Source organism: Lampetra planeri, chromosome 32 (assembly GCF_965212315.1).
Source record: "Lampetra planeri chromosome 32, kcLamPlan1.2.h2, whole genome shotgun sequence".
Classification (NCBI taxonomy): Eukaryota; Metazoa; Chordata; class Hyperoartia; order Petromyzontiformes; family Petromyzontidae; genus Lampetra; species Lampetra planeri.
Genome location: NC_136138.1, coordinates 4,126,114 through 4,149,132, shown reverse-complemented (window position 1 = coordinate 4,149,132; position 23,019 = coordinate 4,126,114). Strand labels below are relative to the sequence as shown.

At 51.2% G+C, this 23,019-nt stretch overlaps 1 protein-coding gene and 1 long non-coding RNA gene across 8 annotated transcripts; one reads left to right on the top strand and one right to left on the bottom strand.

Annotated features, from left to right (window-relative positions):
- The first annotated feature begins 3,311 nt into the window (after positions 1-3,311).
- Positions 3,312-21,685, top strand: LOC144729329 (nuclear receptor subfamily 2 group C member 2-like). 7 transcript variants are annotated; one of them, XM_078609515.1, is made up of 15 exons: positions 3,312-3,451; positions 6,688-6,793; positions 7,675-7,800; positions 8,248-8,502; positions 9,375-9,513; positions 10,089-10,268; positions 10,828-10,975; positions 12,026-12,101; positions 12,730-12,959; positions 13,722-13,911; positions 14,937-15,059; positions 15,738-15,885; positions 16,644-16,781; positions 17,577-17,682; positions 18,985-21,685. In XM_078609515.1, exons 1-15 carry the CDS (start codon positions 3,327-3,329, stop codon positions 19,157-19,159), a joined length of 2,265 nt encoding a protein of 754 aa, XP_078465641.1. In that variant the 5' UTR covers positions 3,312-3,326; the 3' UTR covers positions 19,160-21,685. The 7 variants fall into 7 exon arrangements, with proteins under 7 accessions (XP_078465641.1, XP_078465636.1, XP_078465637.1 ...); XM_078609510.1 differs by having other exon boundaries at positions 12,730-12,965; XM_078609511.1 differs by having other exon boundaries at positions 8,203-8,502; positions 12,026-12,056; positions 12,730-12,965.
- On the bottom strand, positions 20,415-22,942 carry LOC144729331 (uncharacterized). The gene is made up of 2 exons (XR_013587694.1): positions 22,822-22,942; positions 20,415-22,149 (listed from the first exon to the last, which is right to left on the bottom strand). It is a non-coding gene; the product is annotated as an uncharacterized LOC144729331 (long non-coding RNA).
- Between the last annotated feature and the right edge of the window lie 77 nt (positions 22,943-23,019).

Below are 23,019 nucleotides of genomic sequence, written 5' to 3'. Positions count from 1 at the left end.
TAGCAACATCGCCCCCTACTGCAAACACTTGGCAGGACCCTACAAACACCTTTAGACTCAGTGAGGCTTTCCTGGCTAAACAAGTTTAACATTCCCTTATAATTCCCTGAGATAGTTTTTAATTATTAATTAAAACATTTAAATAAAAAAATAACTCACAGCGGCCTAAAGCTAGGCCTAAAGCCTATAACTAGGCCTCAAACTCTCCCTTCGTATCGTACCCTCGCCATTTCATTTTATTATAGCCATTCATATGTTCGTTCTTACCAGCCCACCCCGCAGGGACCTGTTATTGACAGGAATAACCACCACCTTCTCCATCATCGTCACCAATCACCACCATTGCTACGATCGCATAATTGGGACTGCCAATCCACTTCTGGATGACGGTCTTACAGCATCCATTAGCGGTCATGTATGTGAGTTAGTTTACCACATTTCACCTTACTCGTCACTGCATCGTTGTTGACGGCGGGGACCCATCTACAAAAAGTAGTTACAATGGATTAATCTCCACTGCCCGCTGCTGCCCACAAGCGAATTACCACGTAACCGATAGAAGCAGCTATTTATCTCCACGGTTTTCATGTGGGGGGGGGGGGTGTCACTCATCCCAAAGTTGTGTCCAGGCTCGGACCTGCTTGGTTTTTGAAACTCTGACGAAGATGAGGCCATCACGATCCACCCGAGGGAGTGGTTGTACCGTCAATTCATAAGACTAAATAAGGCTGTCTCTGGTGTAGGCCAATCAGTTTCAAAAACAATGCCACGTTTTTTGGTTTGGCCATGTTTGTTTGTTGGAGTACGGAGTTAGACTGATGGCCTTAATCTAAGTCGTCTTGTGGTTGTTGTTGTTGTTTGACTTGCATCCCACTGGAATTTTTGAACACAGCGTTGGTGTACGGCGCTTTTTCTGGAATATTTTGCTGTCTTTTCCTGGATTTTCTGTTGGCACATAGTTACATAGTCACTTTAAGATGTTTCATATTTTTTTGTTGCGATTGCACCCGATTCAAGAGCCGAATGGCTCACAGGGCTATACCTAATACATAAAACTGAAAAACTCAAACTGAATGTATTATATCAGAGCATGTTTGTTTGCATGTTCACTGTATGTGGCCAATGCAGCACTTGATTCTTTGTAAAATGTTTCTATTTGGTGTTTGAACATCTTAAACGCAACTCCTGGTTTAGTTCCAGAAAGGGTAAAACCTCATTTTTTCCATAGACTCTTCGGATGTAAACATGTGTTATCTTGTGCATTTTTAATTTGTGTTTTCTCTCTTGGATTATGCAATTAACAACACACGACTTGTTTGAATGCCTGTCAAACCATACAGTTTACCCCGTATTATTGTACAGGGAATTTTAGTGTTTCAGGTCCATACGACGCACAGCCGTTTCAATTTTGGTTTGTCTGTTTACGTTTCTCCCTTGTGATGTGACTTTGTAGGATGAACGTTGAGATGTATAAGGGCATGGGGCAGGGGCGGTTTCTTCATTAGGGCGATTGGGCGACGCACCACCAATGTCATTCAACCACAGAGTCACGCTAGCCGTCACTGTGCCTCTGGATATAGTCCAATCAGCGTCATGCTACGTTCTGTGGAGTACCGCCTCTTTTTGGGCGATTTCCCTCCAGCTGAGAATCGCCCAGAGTGGCCCCATAGACTTACATTCAAAGATGTTTTTTTTCGAACGGGGGCGCTGCAATGCATTCTCTATGGCTTCCGGGAGGGCTCGCCCTAACGTGCTTACGTCATCATACGTGCTTACGTCATCATACGTAAGCACGTTTCATCCAACAATATAATTTGTCGCCACCTAGTGGAATCTTTAATAAAAGAAACTTGAGTGGTTTGTTTTAATAGTGAGTATAGAAACAAACAAGATGTATTGTAAGAGTCACTTTATTTTTCATTAATATTAAAGAAGTGAAGTTGCCTTTACAATGCTTAAGCTGTTAATTTATCCATTGCATGGGTGGACCTTATCCTTATCAATCATCCAGACATTTGCCCCCCCTGAGAGATTTTGCAGGAGCCGCCACTGGCATGGGGTGACCAATAAGGTCTTATTTGGTCTCTAATAAGGTAGAGGCACTGATAATGGGTTGACAGGTATGTAGTGGTGAGTGTAGTAGTGGTGATTGTCTATTTGATTGCGTTTCTCCCTTGTGATGTGACTTTGTAGGATGAGCATCGAGCTGTATAAGGGCACAGGGTTACCAATACGATCTGAATTGATCTGTAATAAGGTAGGCACTGATAATTATAAGGGGTTGACGGGCAATTGTTTGCATGCAAGTCCCCGGATTGTAAGAATCGCAAATCCCCCTCTGCTATTGAAAGCAACAGGTGCGTCTTATAATCCAGTACGAGACCAGATATGAAAGGAAAAACATTGTATTAGGGGCCGTCCATAAATGACGTCACGCGATTTTGGACGATTTTTGACCCCCCCCCCTTCGTCACACGGCGTCACAAAAAGTAACACCCCCCCCCCTCAAATATGACGTCACAAAGCTCTGCCCCCCCCCCTCCCCCAATAAAAAATGCTTCAAACTATTGTTATTGTAGTGCGTATTTAATGTGGCGCTGCACTCTGATGTTGTAGGAGACAACATTTATTAAAAAGTATATTTAATTAAGTAGAACGTGTTGTCTATATTTATTTAAAGTTGCGCATTTGGATGTGACGTCACATTTCTCACCCCCCCCCCTCAGGTGCGTGACGTCATTTATGGACGGCCCCTTAGCACGGGCACGTGCTTAGGGGGGGGTGCCTCTTAAAACAAGAGAATTGGGCAATAAAGTAAAAAAACAAAGTTTATTTAGTGACGGGAAATATTTTAATGTATTTTGTGAAGTCCACAGCAAAGAGCGATTCATCCATTCACGGCCACATCCAATACTTATCTCGCGGTTAAAACGATAATCGTGAACATATTTAGCATTTTCAATTCAGAGAGTTGGTAAATTAAATGTTGTATTAAACACCAACTACGCACTCAACATATTCAAACCGTGCATCAAGAGAATAAAACAATAATCGAATACGGAATCGATTCGTTAATTTAAATCGCTTAGGGGAATCGGATCGAGGGCGAATCGTTAGCCCAGCCCGCCGGCTCTCGTTGCCGCCATTTCCCGTGACCCCTAAGAATCGCGCGGGCCTCGTGGGAACCAATCACAAGCCACGTTACTGCCGCCGCGGACCCAACCAGCCAATCAGCGGCTCTTCACATTTCCCAGTGCCGAAAAGCTGCGCCCTCGTCGGTTCCCGCCCTTTCGACCACAGCGACGCTATTGGCCGATCCTGCGCACATGATCCGCGAGCCCCGCCCATCCGCGCTGCGAATTCCAAACCCGGGGTCGTCGCGCGCAACGGGTCGCGACCTCCGACCTCTGACTCAAGGCTCCCGCTCGGTCCAGGACCCCGTGCGCTGCAGGTACCGGTGGCCCTCGGGGAGGGGTCCGCGGGGTCCGCGAGGGGCTCCACCGGGGCCCGAGGATCGCGCGGGCAGCAGGGAGCGCCTCGCGTCTCTCTGGGCCCCACCGCGGGCGGGGCGTGCGGGAAATGGCGCTGCCGCCTGGGCGAGGCCTAGTACGGGCCGCGGACCCTGCCCTCTCGCCTAGGCAGAGTGGCCGCGATCAGGATGGGAGGGGGGGGAGGCGGATGGGAGGGGGGGGGAGGCGGATAGGGGTCCTCCCGAGCTGGGGTCTTGGCTATTCTCTTCACCCATGCGTTCCACTTCGTTCTCCCTGCCCGTCTCCGGTTGCTTCGAATGGGGTTTTCTCCCCGCAGCGCAGAACGAGGCGTGGGCGGGGCGCTGGGCGAGGGCCGCGCGACCCCGGCGTGGTTTCAACTCGACCCTTTTACCTTTGCCATCGCCATCATCACCCCGCGCCGTGCATCGCGCCTGACGTCGCCCGCCCGCCCTCCCCCCCTCATCGCGCCTGTCCGCTCTCGTTCGCTCGCTGTGCATGTTGTATATGCTCTTGAATGGATGCATTCATAAAAAGAAAAGCGGATTGGGTTAAGCGATAGCTCTCGCAGCTCAGGAGGCATCCGAACAGGGCGGGGTTATGATCAGGGAGATTAGGAAGTGAAGGAGACTCGTTGCGCTGTGGGCGATGGTTTGTGCTGACCCGCCCCTCGCCCCGGGTCGGCGCGGCCTGGCACCCAGACCCCGTCTCCTCCGCCACGGCGCCGTCCTTAGAGTAGAGCGGTGACCGATTCTCCGCCCGCCACTCACAAGCGGGGAACGTGCGGTAGCGTGTTTGGTTCGGAGGAGGAGTAAGAGAGCTCGAGGCGCTGTGGTCATCGCTCCTTTGGCTCTGCGGACGATGAAGGCGTCAATTCGGGGTCCCGTGCTCGGCTCGGCGCGACCCGACCCCAGGCTCCGCGCGGTCCCCGCAGCCCCTGGACTCCGTGCACGGACCTGGCCGACCCAAGCACCCAACTGTGCGGGGTTTATTCGTACACGGCCCGTTACAGTCGTGTAATGTGTGCGAAACCGTGTCTGTGTTTTACATGCATGTGTATCAGAGTGCAGAGCGATGGCTGGGTTAATTAGCGCACTGCGATATGAACCCAGCGCCCTGAGTTTGACTTCCGGGCACGGCTAACGTCAGTGGCGAGTGGTGTCTGAAACGATTCTGCGTGGTGAAGTGGATTTTTTAATAAAATAAAAGGATGTAAATTATGATTACATGGTTAAATGATTGCGTAGTGTTTAGTGATAGAATAATTGTTATAAGTGCTACGTAAATTTAAAAAATATATAGGTGCTGCAAGCTCGTTAGGTTTTTGTTAAATTCCATGTTGCATTCTTGAGATGGAGTTCTATTTAGAGGCTGTTTAAATCCGAATTGTACGTAGCTTCAAGTGTGTGGTAACGTTAGTGTTTTGCAATTAAATGGGATTTCACGGCCCACGTGTTTATTGTTTGTTTTAAGCCGTTATTGTTTTAAAACAAATTGGTTGACCGCTTCTATTTCATACCTAATTAACTTAATTATTTTTAATGATAGCAGGTCCCAGCGAAATGCCCCCTGGCTCTTGTAGAAGGAGATTTGCAGGCGCTGCCATGCATGACCGCGTTCTCAACCGCAGTGCGAACGCGCGCGTGTGATGATGATGCGGGAAAATGTATTGCGCTGTCACGATTATTGCATGCGGACGTGGGGTACTCGATGCCGGTTCTGATCATCAACACCAAAACATGGTTCTAGCGAAGCGCCAGAGGTAGCAACTGGGATACGGTTCGTATCGGTGGAAAGGCTGGTACAAGTGGCTGGTGGAATAGTTGGTTAGGGATAGCACTCAGGGCAGGCTGGCTATTTGGAAAGGCTGGCGAGTACTAGGAGCTGGTTGGATAGTTGGTTAACGCTAGCGTTTTCTTGGCGAGTGCGCTCCACCGTAACACTGTTTGCCGCTCTCATTGTCCTTTTCCCGTCTTTTGTGTCCACGCTTTGTGCCATGCACACGGCGTTAATTGGGCTCCAATTGGAACGCTGACAACTCGAACCCCCAGAGTGTGCACATGTTACTCGCAGTAGAGGTTCGGGGCAGAAGTCGACCGCCTTGGTGGTGATTGTGGTGAGACTCCCGTCCTGCGGCAGTGCATGTGGACGTCAGCTACAGCTTAACCCCAACCACAGCTCCATTAACAGCTGGACTGCAATGTCAGTAATTTTATTATTGTGCCAGACAACAGCCGAAACTGTCAACTTATGGCAAGTATACCAGTTCCACACGTACAAAGTACAGATGTTGCCAGAGGGAGTTGGGGAAACCCAGCCCTTAGCATTGAGTCCGAATGTTTTTCTCCCCATAGATTTTAACGAGGACAACACGCACGTGTTTACGACATGTTGAATCACAACAGACTCTTATCGAAGGGCACACATTATTTGACTGTTTATGTTTAGGGGCTTTGCATGCACGTGCTTTTGGTATACAAGAACAATCCACTGCTGGGCGAGGGACTGCCCATACGTTAACGATTATGGGGTTTTTTGGTCAATCCGGTGCCAGTTCAGTGAAGAGGGGGTACCAGGCCAAGTTGAGATCATTTGCCATTCATGTTAGCCACGGCCGGGAATTAAACTCAGGTTGGTGGGTTCATAGCGCAGTGCGGGAACAACTGCGCCAGCCCTCTGGGACCCATTATTTGTATATAATGTGTGTTTATGGTATGTATGAGTATCAAGTGTGCGTGTTTATTGTGTATACCACGTGTATATGTTTGTAAGTGTATCTTGTGCATATGTATATCAAGTGTTATGTACGTCTATATCATATCATATTAAATTATTTTTTTTGCATTACCAATAGTGGCATGAAAACGACCAGTTACTTTGCTGTACATAGAAAATGTCTATAAATAAACATAACATTTGTTTATTTTTAACGATGAATTGGAAGAAAATGTACCACACAGTGATTTCTGCTGCTGTATTGTTTAATACCTGGTGCGGTGTGTAAACACTCTCTGGGCCACCCACAGCCTCGTGCACTGTGCTGGCCTTCATAGGCGCTCGCTAACAGCACTTGCCCCGACAATATTTTATAGGCTATAAGGAGGTTCTTTGTTTTGTATGTTTGTCGCTTGCGTGTCGTGTGTGCATCATGTATGCTTATCGTATGCTTGTGTCTCGTGTGTATGTGTGCTTTCGCCAGGCTTGCCGGCCCTGCTGTGCCAAGCAGAGGCCTCACCAGTCCCGGCTCGGCTGCCGGTACCATGGAGGACCTCGCCCACCAGATTGTGGAGCAGCACGTCGCCGAGGTGGCTCTGGCGCCGGGCGCATCGCACACGCGCTACTCAACCACTCCACTGAATCATTCCAGTGAAGCACTCCAATAAACCACTGCAGTAAACCAGACCACACACCTACAAAAACCAGTCTATGACAATATTCTATTCAACCAGACCCTACGTTTTACATTCAATGAAATCACACTACTAAACGACTCCACTGAACCAGACCCCAAACTCGCATAAACCACTCGCGAAACTCGCATAACACTCTACTAAAACCCCTTATTAAACCAGACTTACATTCTCCCATATTCTAAACCCAACACTTTCCTAAAATAGACACCACATCTTGTCAAACCATAAGCCAGACATGCTGTTTGCTTCAGCTAAGTATCGGGTTCTTCCTGCTTGCAGTCCACATGGTCAATTCTCAGGTCGCTCTAATTCAGGGGGTAACAGTTTTATTCAAGAATCAGTTCTGTATTGTTCTTGTGATACATGTCGATTCTATAGTGATTTATGAATCTGTAGATTGAACAGTGATGTGAATCTGTGAAATATACTGTTGGTGTTAATCTGTAGAATTTACAGTAATCCCAGGTCACGCTTGCGAATTGAGTTCTTACCTGATTAATCAGAATAAACTGAACTATCTATCTTTCTATAGAATCTACCGTGATGTGAATCTGTAGTAGCGTGAATCTGCGACATCTAGTCGCATAAACACATGCATTCATTGATTTTTGCACGTATAATTATAATAATTAATTGTAATTGACAACATTATTATTTGACGGTTAAACGCCGTGCCAGTGTGTAGCGGTTTGGCTGCGCCGTGTCGCGTGGGTTTATGACACGGTCTCTGTGGCATGCTCGTCTCATAACTGGCGGTCTGCGAAATGGTTCAGGCATCCCAGATGACGCTGATGGGGGCGCAGACCACACTCGTGGGAAGCCCTCTGTTCAACAGCCCGCCGCAGAAAATCCAGATCGTCTCCACCGACCCCTCACTCGGCAATCCTCACCGCATCCAGGTGCCGGCGTTACCGCGGTCCGTTCTTCGTGGGAGTTTAAGTCATTGGGTTCCTGCGGGGGGAACAGTGCGTGGGCAACCAATCGCTTGCGAGCTTGTTTCCTCTCTCACGAGCTGCCCAAGCCAATAGGATGTGACGTTGTATTCTGTTGTGGGTTAGTCAGAACAATCGTTGAGTCCAAAAAGGGGAACCATGTTGTCGCCCTTGCTGGCGCGTGATTAGCCAGCACACCTACTCCGCGGTACCCAGTGATTTATGCGTAAGTGTGAAAATAACCTCGTCAATTCGTTACCGTACCGTTTTTTGACGCATAATTTCTCGTGTGGAATTGCTTGGCGAGTAAACAATTCTGGATTTTTGGCGTGCGGCGGGATGGGGTCGGGTGGTTGGCATTGAGGGTAGGTCGCGGCAGTCAGAGGATCAACGTGCGGTGGTGCGGCCTGGCAGATCGTGACGGACCAGCAGACGGGCCAAAAGATCCAGATTGTAACGGCGATGGAGACCGGCGGCACGCCACCCAAACAGTTTGTGTGGGCCACGGCGGACGACGGGCACGGCGGGGGCAAGTTGATCCTGGCGGGCACGCCCGAGCATGGCGCCCAGGGCGGCAAGATCATCCTCGCCACGCCCGACGGCCTCGGAAGCCGCCAGCTCATCCTTACCACCCACGATGGCAGCGGCGGCACGCCGCAGCGTCTGCAGGTGCCGATGACATCTTGTCTAGTGCGGCGGAGCTTCGTGCCGGCGAGCTAGAACTTTTGTAGCACCGTGGGGGAGTATGGCCACTGACAGGCGTGGTCATTGTGACACGTAGTGTTGTCAGCGCTTGTCCGCACGCTCTCCCTCCCTATCATGCTGGTTCGATAAGAAATGTGGGAAAGTTATAAAGAAAATGGAACAAGAAATCCAAAGTGCGTGCAAAGAGGCGTGGGAGAGACGACGCATGCTTGAGATTACCCTGAGACAAAAAGGTGAACACACGGATTGGAGAATGTTCACCGGTTACGGACGTACCTTTTGATAACAGAAATTATTTGGCTTTGGTGCAGGACCCGTGCATGGAGGGGATGATTGGTTGTGGCGCTGCGGTGGCAAGATATTACCTCGTCTGGTATACAGGAGGTCGTGGGTTTGATCCTGACCCTGACGCCTGCTGTATATTTGGAGTTTGCAAATTCTCCCCTCCACATTTAGAAATATGCGTTTAGAGTATTTGGCCGTTATACATTTCCACATGATAAGCCACTTCATTGAGTTATCATTTGTGGCCAGTCGCTTCTGAAAAATAGCTATTTAGCTCAGTGGGGCTTACCTGGTCAAATAAAACCAGTTTAGTTTTTAGTTTAAAAATAGTAAATTTTTTAGGTTGTTGAGACTCCTGACGGAGTGGCAGTTAAAGGAGGGAAATCGCCCGAGACGGGGCAATTCAAATGTAGGCGCCAGCAGGATTATTGCATCGGAGTCCCGTTGTTTGGGATGCAACAGCTTCGCGAAGGAGCCCTTCATCTCATCCAGCAGTGGATTGATCATGGGCTTATGATGATGATGATGACCTCACCCTCGCTGTGATGCAGATCATCACGGAGCAGGCGTCCGGAGAGCACATGGCCGTGCTGCGCAAGGACGACGGGCAGCAGAGGGTGGTGGACCCTGCGAGTGGCCTCCTCAAGCTGCCCGTCGAGTTTTGCGTCGTGTGCGGCGACCGCGCCTCAGGTGAGCCTTGACCCTGATTGGATCTCGACCCTCAACCCCTGGCCCTGACCTTTAACATCCCTCAGAATGACGATGGTGTTTTCATGTGAGCCTCTCTCTCTGAGCCTGCGGCAGAGGTACTCGCGGTGGTGGTAGTGGGATTGGCGATGGTGGTGGTGGCGAAGGTAATGGTGGCTGTTGTGTGGATGATGTTGGTGATGTTGTTGTTGGTGGTGATAGTGGAGGCTGTGTAGTTGGTAGGCTGTGGTTGGGATCACTCTGTGTGAGATGGTGTTGGGAATTGTGGCTAAGCAGCACAAGCCATAAACCTTTCATCTACAACTCCTGTTATACACATTGTGACCGCCCATCCACTCGCTATCCAGACTCAATGCTCTACTTAGCTTCTGAGATTTGGCAAGATCGGGCGTATTCAATGCCAGTGTTATCATTTGTGGGCGACTTTACTAAAATTTACGCGACGCTAATTAATTTCTGAGCTGGCGCAATCTGTGCTGGTCCTGGAGTAAGGGTGAGAACCAGTTGCCCTGTTCACCCGGCGGTTGTGTGGCTGTGCGTCGGCGTTGGCGGTACAGGGCGGCACTACGGCGCCGTGAGCTGCGAGGGCTGCAAAGGATTCTTCAAGCGCAGCGTGCGCAAGAACCTTAAATACACGTGCCGTGGCAGCCAGGACTGCGTGATCAACAAGCACCACCGCAACCGCTGCCAGTACTGCCGCCTGCAGAAGTGCTTCAACGTGGGCATGAAGACTGAGTGTGAGTCACGGTCGTCGTTTGACTGGGCTTCACCAAGCTCGCCAGTGCGGCTTTGGTTGCGGGTGGGGGGGAGATGAGGGGGGTTGGTGGTGCGACGGCCGCCCACGACCGCTTCGGTTGTCACTTGCCACGAAACCTTAGCCGTTGCCGGGAATTGAACTCAGGTTCTTGGGTTCATCTTCTGCATGTGGTGTTTATTCGAGTAAATAAATGAATTGCAGCCATTCTCAATCCACCGTTGGATGAGAACCTCCGCACGCCGTGCGGCTAGTGGCACTGACATTTGTCATTCCTGGTTGGTGAAAACAAGAAGCATAGTTGTGGGAACATAGAAAAATAGCACAACAAATGATATTGCCGCATTTATTTCTGCCAACAACGTAACGCCGCAGCAGCCTTTAACAATTTGGCGGTGAAAAATATTTTCAGATTAGTGATCATATTTAAAAAAAAAAAAAAAGAGGGTTAGAACTGTGGGGGGTGGGTTGTTGGATGGGTGCGGGGTGGGCGGCGTTGGCATTGGGGGCAGCCGTGTTGACGGTGCGACTGCGTGCGTCAGCCGTGCAGTGCGAGCGCAAGCCGATCGAGACGATGCGCGAGAAGCCGGCCAACTGCGCCGTGTCGTCCGACAAGATCTACATCCGCAAGGACCTGCGCAGCCCCATGGCCGCCACGCCCACCTTCGTCACGGACAAGGACACGTCACGGTAAGCGGCGCGAGGGTGCGCCGCGTCCCCCCCCCCCCCCACCGTGCCAGTCGTCGAGGCCTTGTGGTGGCTGCCTGTGCGCACTGTATGGTGTTTGACACCGTTTCTGAACGGGCCGTTTTTGACGCGGTCCCTGCGTGTGTGTTCACGTAGTTGAGAATGGAATCTCCCTGCATACCACAAACACGATGAATAGTCGCGGGGTGGGTGGGGTCACGATGAAAGTTTTAGGATCAATCCTTTTTTTGCCGTTTGTTATTTACGCCCTCCTTTTCATTGTTTTTCTCAAATTATGTTTGTTCTGTTATCTGATATGAAACGTGAGCGTGTAATTCCCGTACTTTGCGAGTAATACCTACGTGCATGATTCTCAGTCCACGTTTCTTGAACTCGATAATCGATTTAAACCGTCGTGTGGTATTTTTAACACTTTTCACGTCATTGCATCTCAGAGCACCTACGAGTGCGCGCATGGTCTTACGGTTGTAACAGCCTAGACATATACCACAGTACCTTGTTGCGTAGAACTTGAATGTGATAACCAGAAAATACCTACTGTGATAGCCCTAAAAGGGACGGTGATATTGCCCAGTAGTGCGTTCGTCGTTTGTTAGAGGTTCGTGTTTTGAATCCAGCGGCCAAACTGGTTCTTATTGTGGTGTGTATTAGCCAAAATAATATTACACGTCGTATGCTTAGCAGTGCTTGTTAAAGATCATATGACGTCGTTTGCAAGAATTGCCCGTTGTGTGCCAGCATCAGGGTTCAAATTGGCAAAACTTTGAAAATGACACCGCAAATTACTGAATTGGGATTATAAACTGCAACCATCATTGCCCCCCCCCCCCCCCCCTGTGCAAGGGAGACTCATCGTGGTTTTTTGTGCTCTCACCTGGTAAAAAAATGTAAAACTTTAAATTCACAAAGGCGGGATACGGTTCACCAGTGTAAATCTGGGAGCACAGTTGTAACGCGCCAATAGCGCAAGGTGGATATTTGCCAGCGTGTATTGCCGTGCGGGGTGTAATGCTGGTGCGCGGTGTTCCGCAGGACGGCTGGGCTCTTTGACTCGGGGATACTGGTGAGTGTTCAGCAGCCGCTCTTAAAGAATGAGAGCGCTCTGCTGGTAAGCATTGGGGGGGGGGGGTTCCCGCACCCACTTTCACATGCCCCCGGCCTCTAGAACACAAAATCGAAACAAGGGGGTTGAGTGCTTTCCATCGTTATTGAGTTCAGGGTTTGACTCTGAAACGTTCAGCTTCAGTTGGATGGTCACTGTAGAGTTCTGGGGTGGTAAATGCATGCCTTTGGTAGTGGTGCGGTTTTACCACGATCACAGCTGAGGGGGTGTGGTTTTATGGTTCATAGTTAAGGCTGTAGTTGTCGAGGGCTGGTTATTGTGGTAGTAAGGACGGCCACATACAGAGAGTAATGAGATCAGCCCATGTGTAGAAGTGAGATTAATCGTGGCATTGCAGGACCATGATGGATGGCGATGAAGCGTGAAAACTTCCATCCGGAAGTACATAGACCGACCGTGCCTGATGATAATAATGACAATTCTACGTTCATGGTTGAGGCTGTAGTGTTAGTGGGTGGTGTTTACTGCAGTATGATTGTACATTTCTAGTTAAGGCTGTAGTGGTTAGGGTAGTGTGGTAGTTGGTTCACATTCACTACTGGGGTCAGCGATGATTACATCATCGAGCTCTAGCCGCCGGTTCAGCTACGTCGATGCGTGCATTGCCCCACAGATGGAGACGAGCCAGGGAGACCTGAGCACCCTGGCCAATGTCGTGACATCACTCGCCAACTTCGGCAAGGGCAAGGAGGACTCGCCGGGAGCCAACACGACCGCCGCCAACACCAGCGCCAGTTCTGCCAGCTCCTCTGGGGAGCTGCCCGGCCTGGACACGCTGAGCAACGGGGAAACCTCGCTGACAGAGATCGCCCCCGACAACCAGTCGGCCAGCGAGATCACGCGGTCAGCGTGCGTGCGAGCAGATCTCACGCGCACGCATGAAGATCACGTGCAGATCACGCACATCCACACACGCAGATCATGCACGCGGATCCCACACGCTGATCGTGCATGCACGCACACACACAGATCATGCACGCAAGTCACGCGCACCCTGATCATGCACATATGCACGCTCGAAGCCCCTTGCACGCACATGCACACACGCAGATCACACGCACCCGCTGATCATGCACACGCTCACAAGTCACACGCACACAAATCATGCACGCTAGCATGCACGAGCACATCGCACATGTCGCCCATTTACATCAGGTGTCATTGTCGTTTTTGTACTTGAACATTGTATTCTATTGTGGAGCGCCCTGGGATGCTCTGCATGCAGAGGACTGAGTAAAAGTGAACCGTGTCGTGTGATGGTGACATGATCATGCACCGCACACCGTTGGGCGGAGGGATTTTTTTAGTTGAATCCCTCTTTCCCTGCAGTTTAAACCCATAGGTGTTATTATTCGGTGGAGACAACTCCATTCGGAACTCTTACAGCGGGCAGCGAACAAACTTTGTGAGAACAGCCCCAGAAATTAGTTTACAGAACTAATCCTGAGGTCGCTTCAGGAGGTCTTTTCATCCACACTAGAGGTGCATAGAGTGACTTTTGGATGTGAAACCTAAATATATAAACATTTTTTTTTACAATAGTGATGTTGGCGGTCAAAGAGAGTGACGGTGCCTCCCACCCCTTCCCCTACCGCCCCCCCACAGGGCATTCGACACTCTGGCCAAGGCCCTCAATGCGAGCGAGGGCGGCGGTGGCGGGGAAGGGCCCGATGGTGCGGCCTCCATGACCGGTACTAACTCCACGAGCCTGCAGCTCATGGGCGCCAACGACCAGAACCTCCCGGTGATCGAGATCGACGGCCCGCTCCTCACCGACACGCACGTCTCCTTCAAGGTGCCCGCCGCTCGGCCTTTACCCTGCTACGGCCTTCACCCTGCTCTGGCCTTTTGTCTGCTCTGGCCTTCGACCGTCAGGGGTGATGGTGGCGGCTTGTAGAAATGGCTTTGAAATTCAGCTGTTTTGAATCAGTTACACAGGGCAGCTGATGGTGGGTGGCCTCAAAGGAACCAAGCTCAGTGTCGCTCGAAAGCCAGGCGACAGAGTTGAGGCTTCATGCGTTTCTTAAAAGGTCGATGCTGCTGTTGTGAATGTGCAGCGGGGATGATGGTCGTGCTCCAGATGGCCAGGGCTGCCACAGAGAAACGATGCCCGGCAGTGGCCATGGTCCGGGTCCTTGGTGTAGAGAGGAGGAGATTGTGAGTGGCGCTGCTGTGGAGGAGAGTTCTACCGTGAGCTGTAGTGCAGGGAGACTGCAGCGAAGGGAGACGACCGAGAGTAGAGGGGCGGTGGGTGATAGGGGCAGCAGGCGATCCATGTTGCCGACCCTGCTGGCGATGGTGGAGGGAGGTGAGGGAATCTAGCCGAGGATGACGCAGGCGAGATGGTTTTGCAAAGTGCAGCTGTTGCTGGTGGATTTTTGGTGCAGATACGTTGGAGGTGGCCATAGAGGATGGCCATAAGAAACCTGTTGTTTTTATGAGCTGTTGTAGATGTTGGGGATAGTAAATGTGGGGCAGTTCTGAAGGGCGGCTGTTTGGAGAGAGAACCAAACAAAAAGACTGAGCAGTTGGAGACGGCTAACCTCAGCTGTTGAGACCAGCAACAGTGGGGGGCTCCTGTGGGTGGCAGTGAGGTTTGGTTGCGCTCGCTCTGAGTAAATGTGTGCCGGGTGTGCTCATGCATAACCATCCGTACGTGGCCATATGTATGTGCTTGTCTGCTCTGGTGCATGTGTTGTGTGTGTGTGTACATGCGTGTATATGTATGTGTGCGCACGTGTGTTCAAATGCGTGTACGTATTTTTTACATGTCTGTGTACGTGTGCGTCCCCGTGTGTGTGTGTCTGCCTGTGCGAGCAGCTGACGATGCCGTCGCCCATGCCCGAGTACCTGAACGTTCACTACATCTGCGAGTCGGCGTCGCGCCTCCTCTTCCTCTCCATGCACTGGGCACGCTCCATCCCCGCGTTCCAGGCCCTGGGGTACCTTGACACATCCGACAAACGCCCTGCACACACCTTGTACACACACACACACACTGTACACACCTTGCACAAACACATACCCTGCACACACACCCTGCACAAGCACATACTCTGCACACACCCTGCACAAACACATACCCTGCACACACACCCTGCACAAACACATACCCTGCACACACACCCTGCACACACACCCTGCACAAATACATACCCTGCACACACACCCTGCACACACACCCTGCACAAACACACTCACCTGGCATACATTTGGGATCTGGCTTACTGCTCTTCTCCACTAAATCCTAGCCTTTGCCTTCATCTCCACGTCCACCCCACAGTCCTTCGCATCCTCGTTCACCACTTGGAACACCTCTTTTCTAAGCCTGCCTTTTGCTCTCCACCCTGGGTGCTCCTTCCATTGGACTTTCCTTCAGCCCTACGCAGAGGGGGGGGGGGACCCGCTCTTGCCTTTTTCTTAATTTCTTAATTTCTTCATTTCTAATGCCCGGCACTGTGTGTCGTATTCAAAGAGAGGACAAGGCGTGGTTTACGCCCGCACACACTCGTCACACTTGGCACGGTGTCACGTGAAAACCCGGAGCGCCCGAGCCATCAATCTCTCGCTCCGTCTGCGGTGCCCGAGGATGGGTGAGACCTCTTTATTTCCCCCAACATGCTGTGCAGCCAGGAGGGCAACACGGGGCTGGTGCGGGCCTGCTGGAACGAGCTCTTCACGCTGGGCCTGGCGCAGTGCGCCCAGGTTATGAACCTTTCCACCATCCTCACCGCCATCGTCAACCACCTCCAAGCCAGCCTGCAGCAAGGTGTGGGGGGGCTTGGGGGATGTCACGGTCGTACAGGGTCATAGGGGCAGCATGGGAGTGTAGGGGAGCAGGGATACGAAGGGAGAGCAGTGGTGGTGGGTTGGGGGTGGAGTGGACGTGTAAAATTGAGGGTTCATTGGGCCATGAGAGGCTTTGGGGCAGCTCGAAGATGACGGTCTTAGCGAGACGTGACGTCATTGTTCCATGTGTGACGATCGATGGATTAAAATCGATTGTCACGGTCAAGGTAGCTGCATCAAGTTGTGCGTGTGAGACACTCGGTGCTCCGTGAATAATGAGAACTATATTTACATCATATGCTAAAAATATGGTGGCCAATGCTCCAAGCAATGGTGATGATCCATTCTGGTGGATCTCAATGGGCTCCGCAATCCACCAGAAAGTTATGACCAATAATTCTTGAATTGATTCAACCCTGAAATATACCAGACTAAAATTACTCGCACAATTTTTTTTTGCGGTCCACGTATTGGGGCCACCACTGCTGTAGGCAAACAGAAGGAGCAAGATTCTTCTTCACGGTCATTGCCCCAAACTCTTAATCCAAATCTTGACTCGTTACATGCCGAGTTCACGCGTGGTTAAGGTAGTAAAGTTAAAAGTTATTTGTGGGCAGCCTGCACGCACTTAGCTATCTGGCGAGTTTGTCATCGCGTACCGAGGGCTTTGATGCTCCCCGAGATGGGCAGGTGGCCCCTCTGCATCACATTCAACTCCCGGTTGCATCTGCTCTGCAGACAAGCTGACGACAGAGCGGGTCAAGGTGGTGATGGAGCACATCTGGAAGCTACAGGAGTTCTGCAACAGCATGAGCAAGCTCAACGTGGACCCTTACGAGTACGCCTACCTCAAGGCCATCATCCTCTTCAGCCCCGGTGTGTGAACGGGTCCTGTCATCACCACCCCCCCCAGCACCCCACTGCCCCAACTTCCTCCCCGTCCACAGCTCTCACTGCATCAAGAGCCCCCTCTCAATCTCCCGCTCTCACATATGCGCCGGCGAGGGGAAGTTGATCTGCACCGCCCCCCCCCTTGACGATCCCCAGTGCTGTCCGACCATCAGGTACGCCGCGGGTGTGCGGCTGTAGCCCAGATGGCAACAGCTGCACTGTAATAATGCAGTGAGGCAGGGTGGGAATGCGTTTTGCATTTTTTGTTTTGAGGGTTCGTTCACGAGAATAAATAACATACTTTTGACTTTATGAGTGCTACATAGCACCCTCTAGTGATGCGACTCGTGTTGTAAGGCAGTGTATGCTCCAGTAGTACCAGTGATGTTACGGGACCATTTTACGGTGGTGCTTCTTAAAGTTTTCGTTTGAACGCTTTCTGACTAAGGTTGAAAGTGTTAATGCGTGAGCTCTGTCCATCTGCACCTCTGATTAGCACAGTTGGCTACGCACGGTGCGAAAGAAGTTCAACATACATGCATCCATGTGTCTGTAACGGGGGTGTGGTGGAGGGAGGCATGGTAACTCCCTTGTAAACGATACAGTTAAAAAAAACCTGTAGTAGAATGTCATGTTACTATCAGGGATTTATTCGATGAAAAACTGATTGACCTTTGATCACCCCGGCCGGCAGCGATCTGAGCTCGCCGTCTTGAGCGAACACCCCTCGTCACACCCCCCCCCCCCCCCCACTGCGCCCTCTCCGCCGTTCTTCCGTAGACCACCCGGGGCTCGTCAACACGGCGCAGATCGACCGCTTCCAGGAGAAGGCGCACGTGGAGCTGCACGAGTACATGAGCAAGAGTTACCCCGACGACCCCCACAGGTTAGCGCCGTGGTCGCCCGCACGGGGCGGAACCAACCAACGACGCGTCGTCGTTCGGTGGATCGCTCGCGGTGTGGTAAAAGCACGGCCAGCTGGACCAAAATGTTTTAAGATATTCGGTGCGATTTAAAACATCAGAGTACGATGAGCTATAAAGTTATTTTTCATAGATGCCCAGTACATCTCAATGTAAGAAAAGTTGCCTTTGCAAAGAGGCTGTATAGTGCATCTTAATGGATTTATTTCATCTTACGGTTAAATAAAGGAGACTGACAGACACCTTGGACGTGATCGTGTTCAAATTGTCTGTGTGCTATGAAGAAGGGCCGTTGCCGCAGTGTTATTGACGAATGTGTCGTTTATTGCAAAGGACACATTCACATCCGCGTTGCCAAATTATTTGTACGAATCGGTGAAATTACAAAACGATGCCATACAATCGGGGCTTAATTTCTCTCTCCGCACGACGAGAATCGTTGTTGTTCCCGTGAATGTCACTCATTGATTCCTCCACCCTTGTTGAGGACTCTCGACCAGAATGAATGTATCGTCTCATCCACACTGTGGTCAACCACCAGCTCCACACTGCATCACAACACTTCCCATTCTACTTCTTCCCTCGCACTGGAAATATCACCCCAAGTTCCCCCATGACCGTGCTCAAACCTTATCTGTTACAACTTTAACAGTGCTGTTTGTTGCTGGGAACTTGACACTTTGGGCTTTTGGACCTGTTCTCAGCAACCTCCTCGTCACTTTCCCATTTAGAGAAAACACTGGCGAATGCACGTGACTGACGCGTGTGTACGCATGTGGGGGAGTGGTAGTGCTAAAGCACAGCAAGTTGGCACAGTAGGGTCATCTCGGTCAGTCGACCCGTGGCACCTGGGTCTGCCCCGTGACCTCCTGCCAGCGGGCGTTTCGACACTTCACGTGGCCTCAAGGTGCACATGGCCTGGCACAAGCGTCGTGGTGACGTCACCGCCACTTAATGGCGGTTGTTGTTGTGCAATTATTAGTGTGTTGCGCTACGAACCCGGCGACGCGGGTTCGATTCCCGCTCAGTCAACACTGGTGACAATTATCTGAACCTGTCCTGGGCCTCCTTTAGGTCTACTCAGCCTCAAATGAGTACCTAGTGCGCTGTGTAAACATCGCCACTTAGGAGACGAAGGCGGTTGGGCATGTTGCTGACAACCCACCCCCTCGTGTGCCGTGCCGACCTTCATAGGTGCTCGCTAACAACAACAGTCTGTGTTAAGGCTATACGGGGATCTTTGTCTCTGTGTGTGGGGAATGTAGGCTAGCGCGGCTACTCCTGCGGCTGCCGGCGCTGCGTCTCATGAGCTCTAACATCACGGAGGAGCTGTTCTTCGCGGGGCTTATCGGCAACGTGCAGATCGACAGCATCATCCCCTACATTCTGCGCATGGAGACGGCCGAGTACAACAGCCAGATCACGGGCACCAGTGCCTGAACGCACGTGCTCGTCGCCGGTGTACCGGCTTGGACCGACTCTCCCGGTGGATGCCTGCGGTCGCTGGAGAAGTCCAGCAATGTGGCTGCACGAATCCGTTTCCAGGACCGTGTCCTCGTCGTAACCGCACCTTCGCCGCGACGTGGGTCGCGCCACTGTACGGCTGACCGACGTCTTCCTTGGGCCACCGTTGCCGCCACCACTACCAGACTGCGTGGCCGCACCGGTGGCCCCACCGGTGGCCCCGGTTTATGGTGGGGGCGGGGCTTCCATGTGCCGTGTTGACTTTTCAACTCTGGCTTGAGCGTGGACTCGTTCGGACTTGCGTGGCTGGCACGACCACCGCCACTGCTGCCATTTACCGCGGTCATGGTGCTGGCGTCGCCACCGCCATGTGGCCAGGTGGAACTTTGTCGACGTAAGAGCTTGGAAGAACCCTTGAGCACGAAACAGGAGGCGTCTTGTGTGCAGCGTGCGCAAAGACCAAGCTGCACACACTCGCACACGCCGCACAGTGTTACAAATGAAATGTGGTGCGGACGGGCCAGGCTTGCCAAGCTGCGAACATTGCTGTGACACTGTAGAGGGGTTCAGAGGGGAGGTGAAGGGAAATACCCCCGTCCCCAGGCCTGAGGTTCGAAGGCTACAGAGTTTGGTTTCTCCCTCGGGGTGTTGTCCGTTGCGGAGCGTTTCACCTTGCCCAGGTCATCACGGGAGTGTTTCCTGCCACAACCCCCGGCTCGCACAACCACAGTGGGAGTGTGTGCTTTGCTCCCGTGTATTTTACTCAACTTTGTCAGGACAATCATGGAGTTTTCCTAATCTGTCGTGTACGTTTCCTCCATTACAGCATGGTGTAGATTTATTTAAAAATTGCTCAGTATTTTTTATTTTATAGAGCGACTAACGCGCCGATACGATTCTGGCTTTTGAATCAACAGCAAGCGCCCTGGACGAGCAGCGCATTTTGTACATTCACTCTGCTACTTGGTTCACTCAGCGTATTGCCCTCATTTTGTTTATTTGAGATTTTTTTAGGCATCTGAGTCGACAAATATGTTCCACCGGAACTGCCCCCTGCCCCCCTGGTTGTTGGTCAGCCTCATCCATTTTAATTGCGTATGTGTGCCGTCCAACATCAGCTCAGTTTAAACGACCGCCGGCTTGGCCTCTCCTGTAAGCGACACGCGTCCGCGGGGCCACGTTCTCCGCTGCTAAGTGAGACTGTGGAGATGCCACAAAAGTTGGTGCTCGGGCTGGGCACCGCTGTGTTGGCGACTAGCCAGTCTACTGGGACAGGAGCTACCAACACCACCACAAATTGCCACGTGGCCGCCGGTTTCTCCCTGGAGGCGTCCACGTTAAAGTCGACTGCCCAGCGGTCCCGGATCGAACCCGAATCCTTGCACTTCACCGTAACATGGCAGGCAGACCATGAGCTGTACTCCCCACCGCCACCACCACGTGCTTGTTTTAGCTGGAGTCGTGCTGTACAAAAATGTTTTTCTTTTTATGATCTGTATAATTTGTTTTTACATATAAAAAAAAACCCTGCTACTTACTGCTGGAACGATCGTGGTAGTTTTTGTAGCACTGGAGACGCCAGCGGAGAGGAGTGTTTTGGGGCTGCGCCAGAGTCCAGCACTCCCACAAACCAGGCGGCGGCACTCCCAGCGGAAGCTGGTGTAGGCGTCCTGGCTGGTGCCAAGGGCACGGCCCAGAGCAGTCAGGGGGGGTGCCCCAACATTCGTTACCGATTGAATCTGGAGCCATTAAGAGCTGCCAACACTAATTGCCTCTTTTAGTAGGTGGTGACAACTCTTTATCAAAGCGTGCATATTGCAGTAGGATCACCCACGCAAACGATTAGGCGTACCATTGTAATTGACACCAGGTTTGACCTAAACCAGCATTTGCACCCAAGGAGTCCCCTATCTAAGCCATGTGTCACTCAGTTTCACAGGTCTGTGTTCCACCTGGGGTGAGACCAGAGGTTAATTTCAGCCGAGGTCTGTGTCGGAAACCTAAACATGAACCTCTAGCAGCTCGCATCCAATAACAGCCACAGCTATGGTTGTGACAGCTACTGGTCACGCGCCACCTACTCCAATCTACAAGCGACCGGAAATATACTCGGAATGTTATCCCTGTTTGAGATCATATTTTACATGTCAGCCCCGCGTTCTTCCTCTTGGCTGGCATCAGCAGGCTGCGATTGGTCTAGGCTGGAGGCTATTACGTCTGCCATTCGTCACACTCTTTAGCGTGTCGTGTATGTGTACATCTTCATGATCGTTATATTATAATACGAGAGTTGGAAGCGTTTTTAATTGACTGGATACTTGGAATATTTAGGTTTGCGCTGGAGCAACACGAGGCGCTGGCTGTGTGCTATTGCTCCGCGTGTAGCTGCTTTAAAGTCGCCGTTTTGTACCTCTCTCTCGTCTCTTCTGTTGTCACAGCCTCCGACCGAGACTCGGAGCTCAGGCCCTACCATGGAATAAAAAAACACCCCCTGCGAACTCAGTCCTCGAGTCTCGAGTCTTAAATTCTACATTCAAGTCTCTGGTTCCAAAATTCCAAGTCTCAGATTCTAGTATCGTATATATCAATGAGATCCGGAGAATCTGGTATCAGAGTCTCATCCCCGAGTCTAAATTTTCCGAGTCTATAGAGTCTTGGGTTCCCGATTTCCTGACTCTCAATTTCCAGAGGTTTGGTGTCTGGAGATGCAATTTACCGAGATGCTGATATAAAATAATGTAACCCACCTTTGGTCTTGTCACCATGACATTTATAAGCTTGTGGCCTCGGATAATGGGCAGGACCACGAGGTGGTTCTTGTGGCAGGCAGTACAGCAGGTCTACCTTGAGATTGCATCTCAAATGTGGCGGTTTCATTCCTCCCACACGGGCATCGCACCCAGTATGTTTTGGGACAAACATCCTGAGCAGGATCCTTCCGAGTGTTCAAAGTCCGAGAACATTTCCTGGACGAACAAAGAAACGTCTCTATAACCAAGCAAGAGACCACGGAGACATTTGGGGACATTAGGGGTGTCCGAGTGAACTTTGCTTGTACGGAGCTCTGTTGGTGGCCCTGGGCCAATGATGTTAATTCCATATTGCAATAGCCGGGGGTGAGTATACCTATGAGATAACCATTGTTAACCCCCCACAAAGTTGTACTTATTTTATAGACCCCGGAGGAATAAGGCTTCCGAGTCAATCGCCCAGCCTGAAATTGAACTTGAAACTATCATTGCGAATCTAGCGTTCTCATCCAAGTAACATCACTCAATAATCTTGATTAAATTAAACCATTGCCTGCTTGCAAAATTGTACGTGTGCTCAATAATCTAGGTGAGTACGTATTTATGTTGAACTTCTTTTGCACCGTACGTAGCCAACCGTGCCAATCGGAGGTGCGGAGTAAAGGCAAACACAAAAGCAGTTATACATAAATGAGTGTTAAATCTAGATTTAAAAGTGCATAGCTCCAGTGGCTTCCTAATATCTGAAGAGCGTTCCAGACGGCCACGCGATGCGGTGACCCGTCTTTCGAGTCGTGCCAGTCCAAGAACTCATCGAGGGCATGCGTCTCAGGTGCATGACAACGTGGCTTTACCTGGAATTATTTGGGACATGCGGGTGCAACTTACTGTTCTTGCCCCGTGACCCCACGTGCACCGTGCTTCCCCCCCGTCACCGTCCAGTAATCCATGCAACCAAATTACCTCCATTGTTCGCTGCACCCAAACCAAATACGGAACTCCACTTCATCTCCAGTGCCCCGATATGCCCCCCACCCCCACCGTGTCTCCCACGTGCCCAGCGTTCAGAAACCGGCCCCCACCACA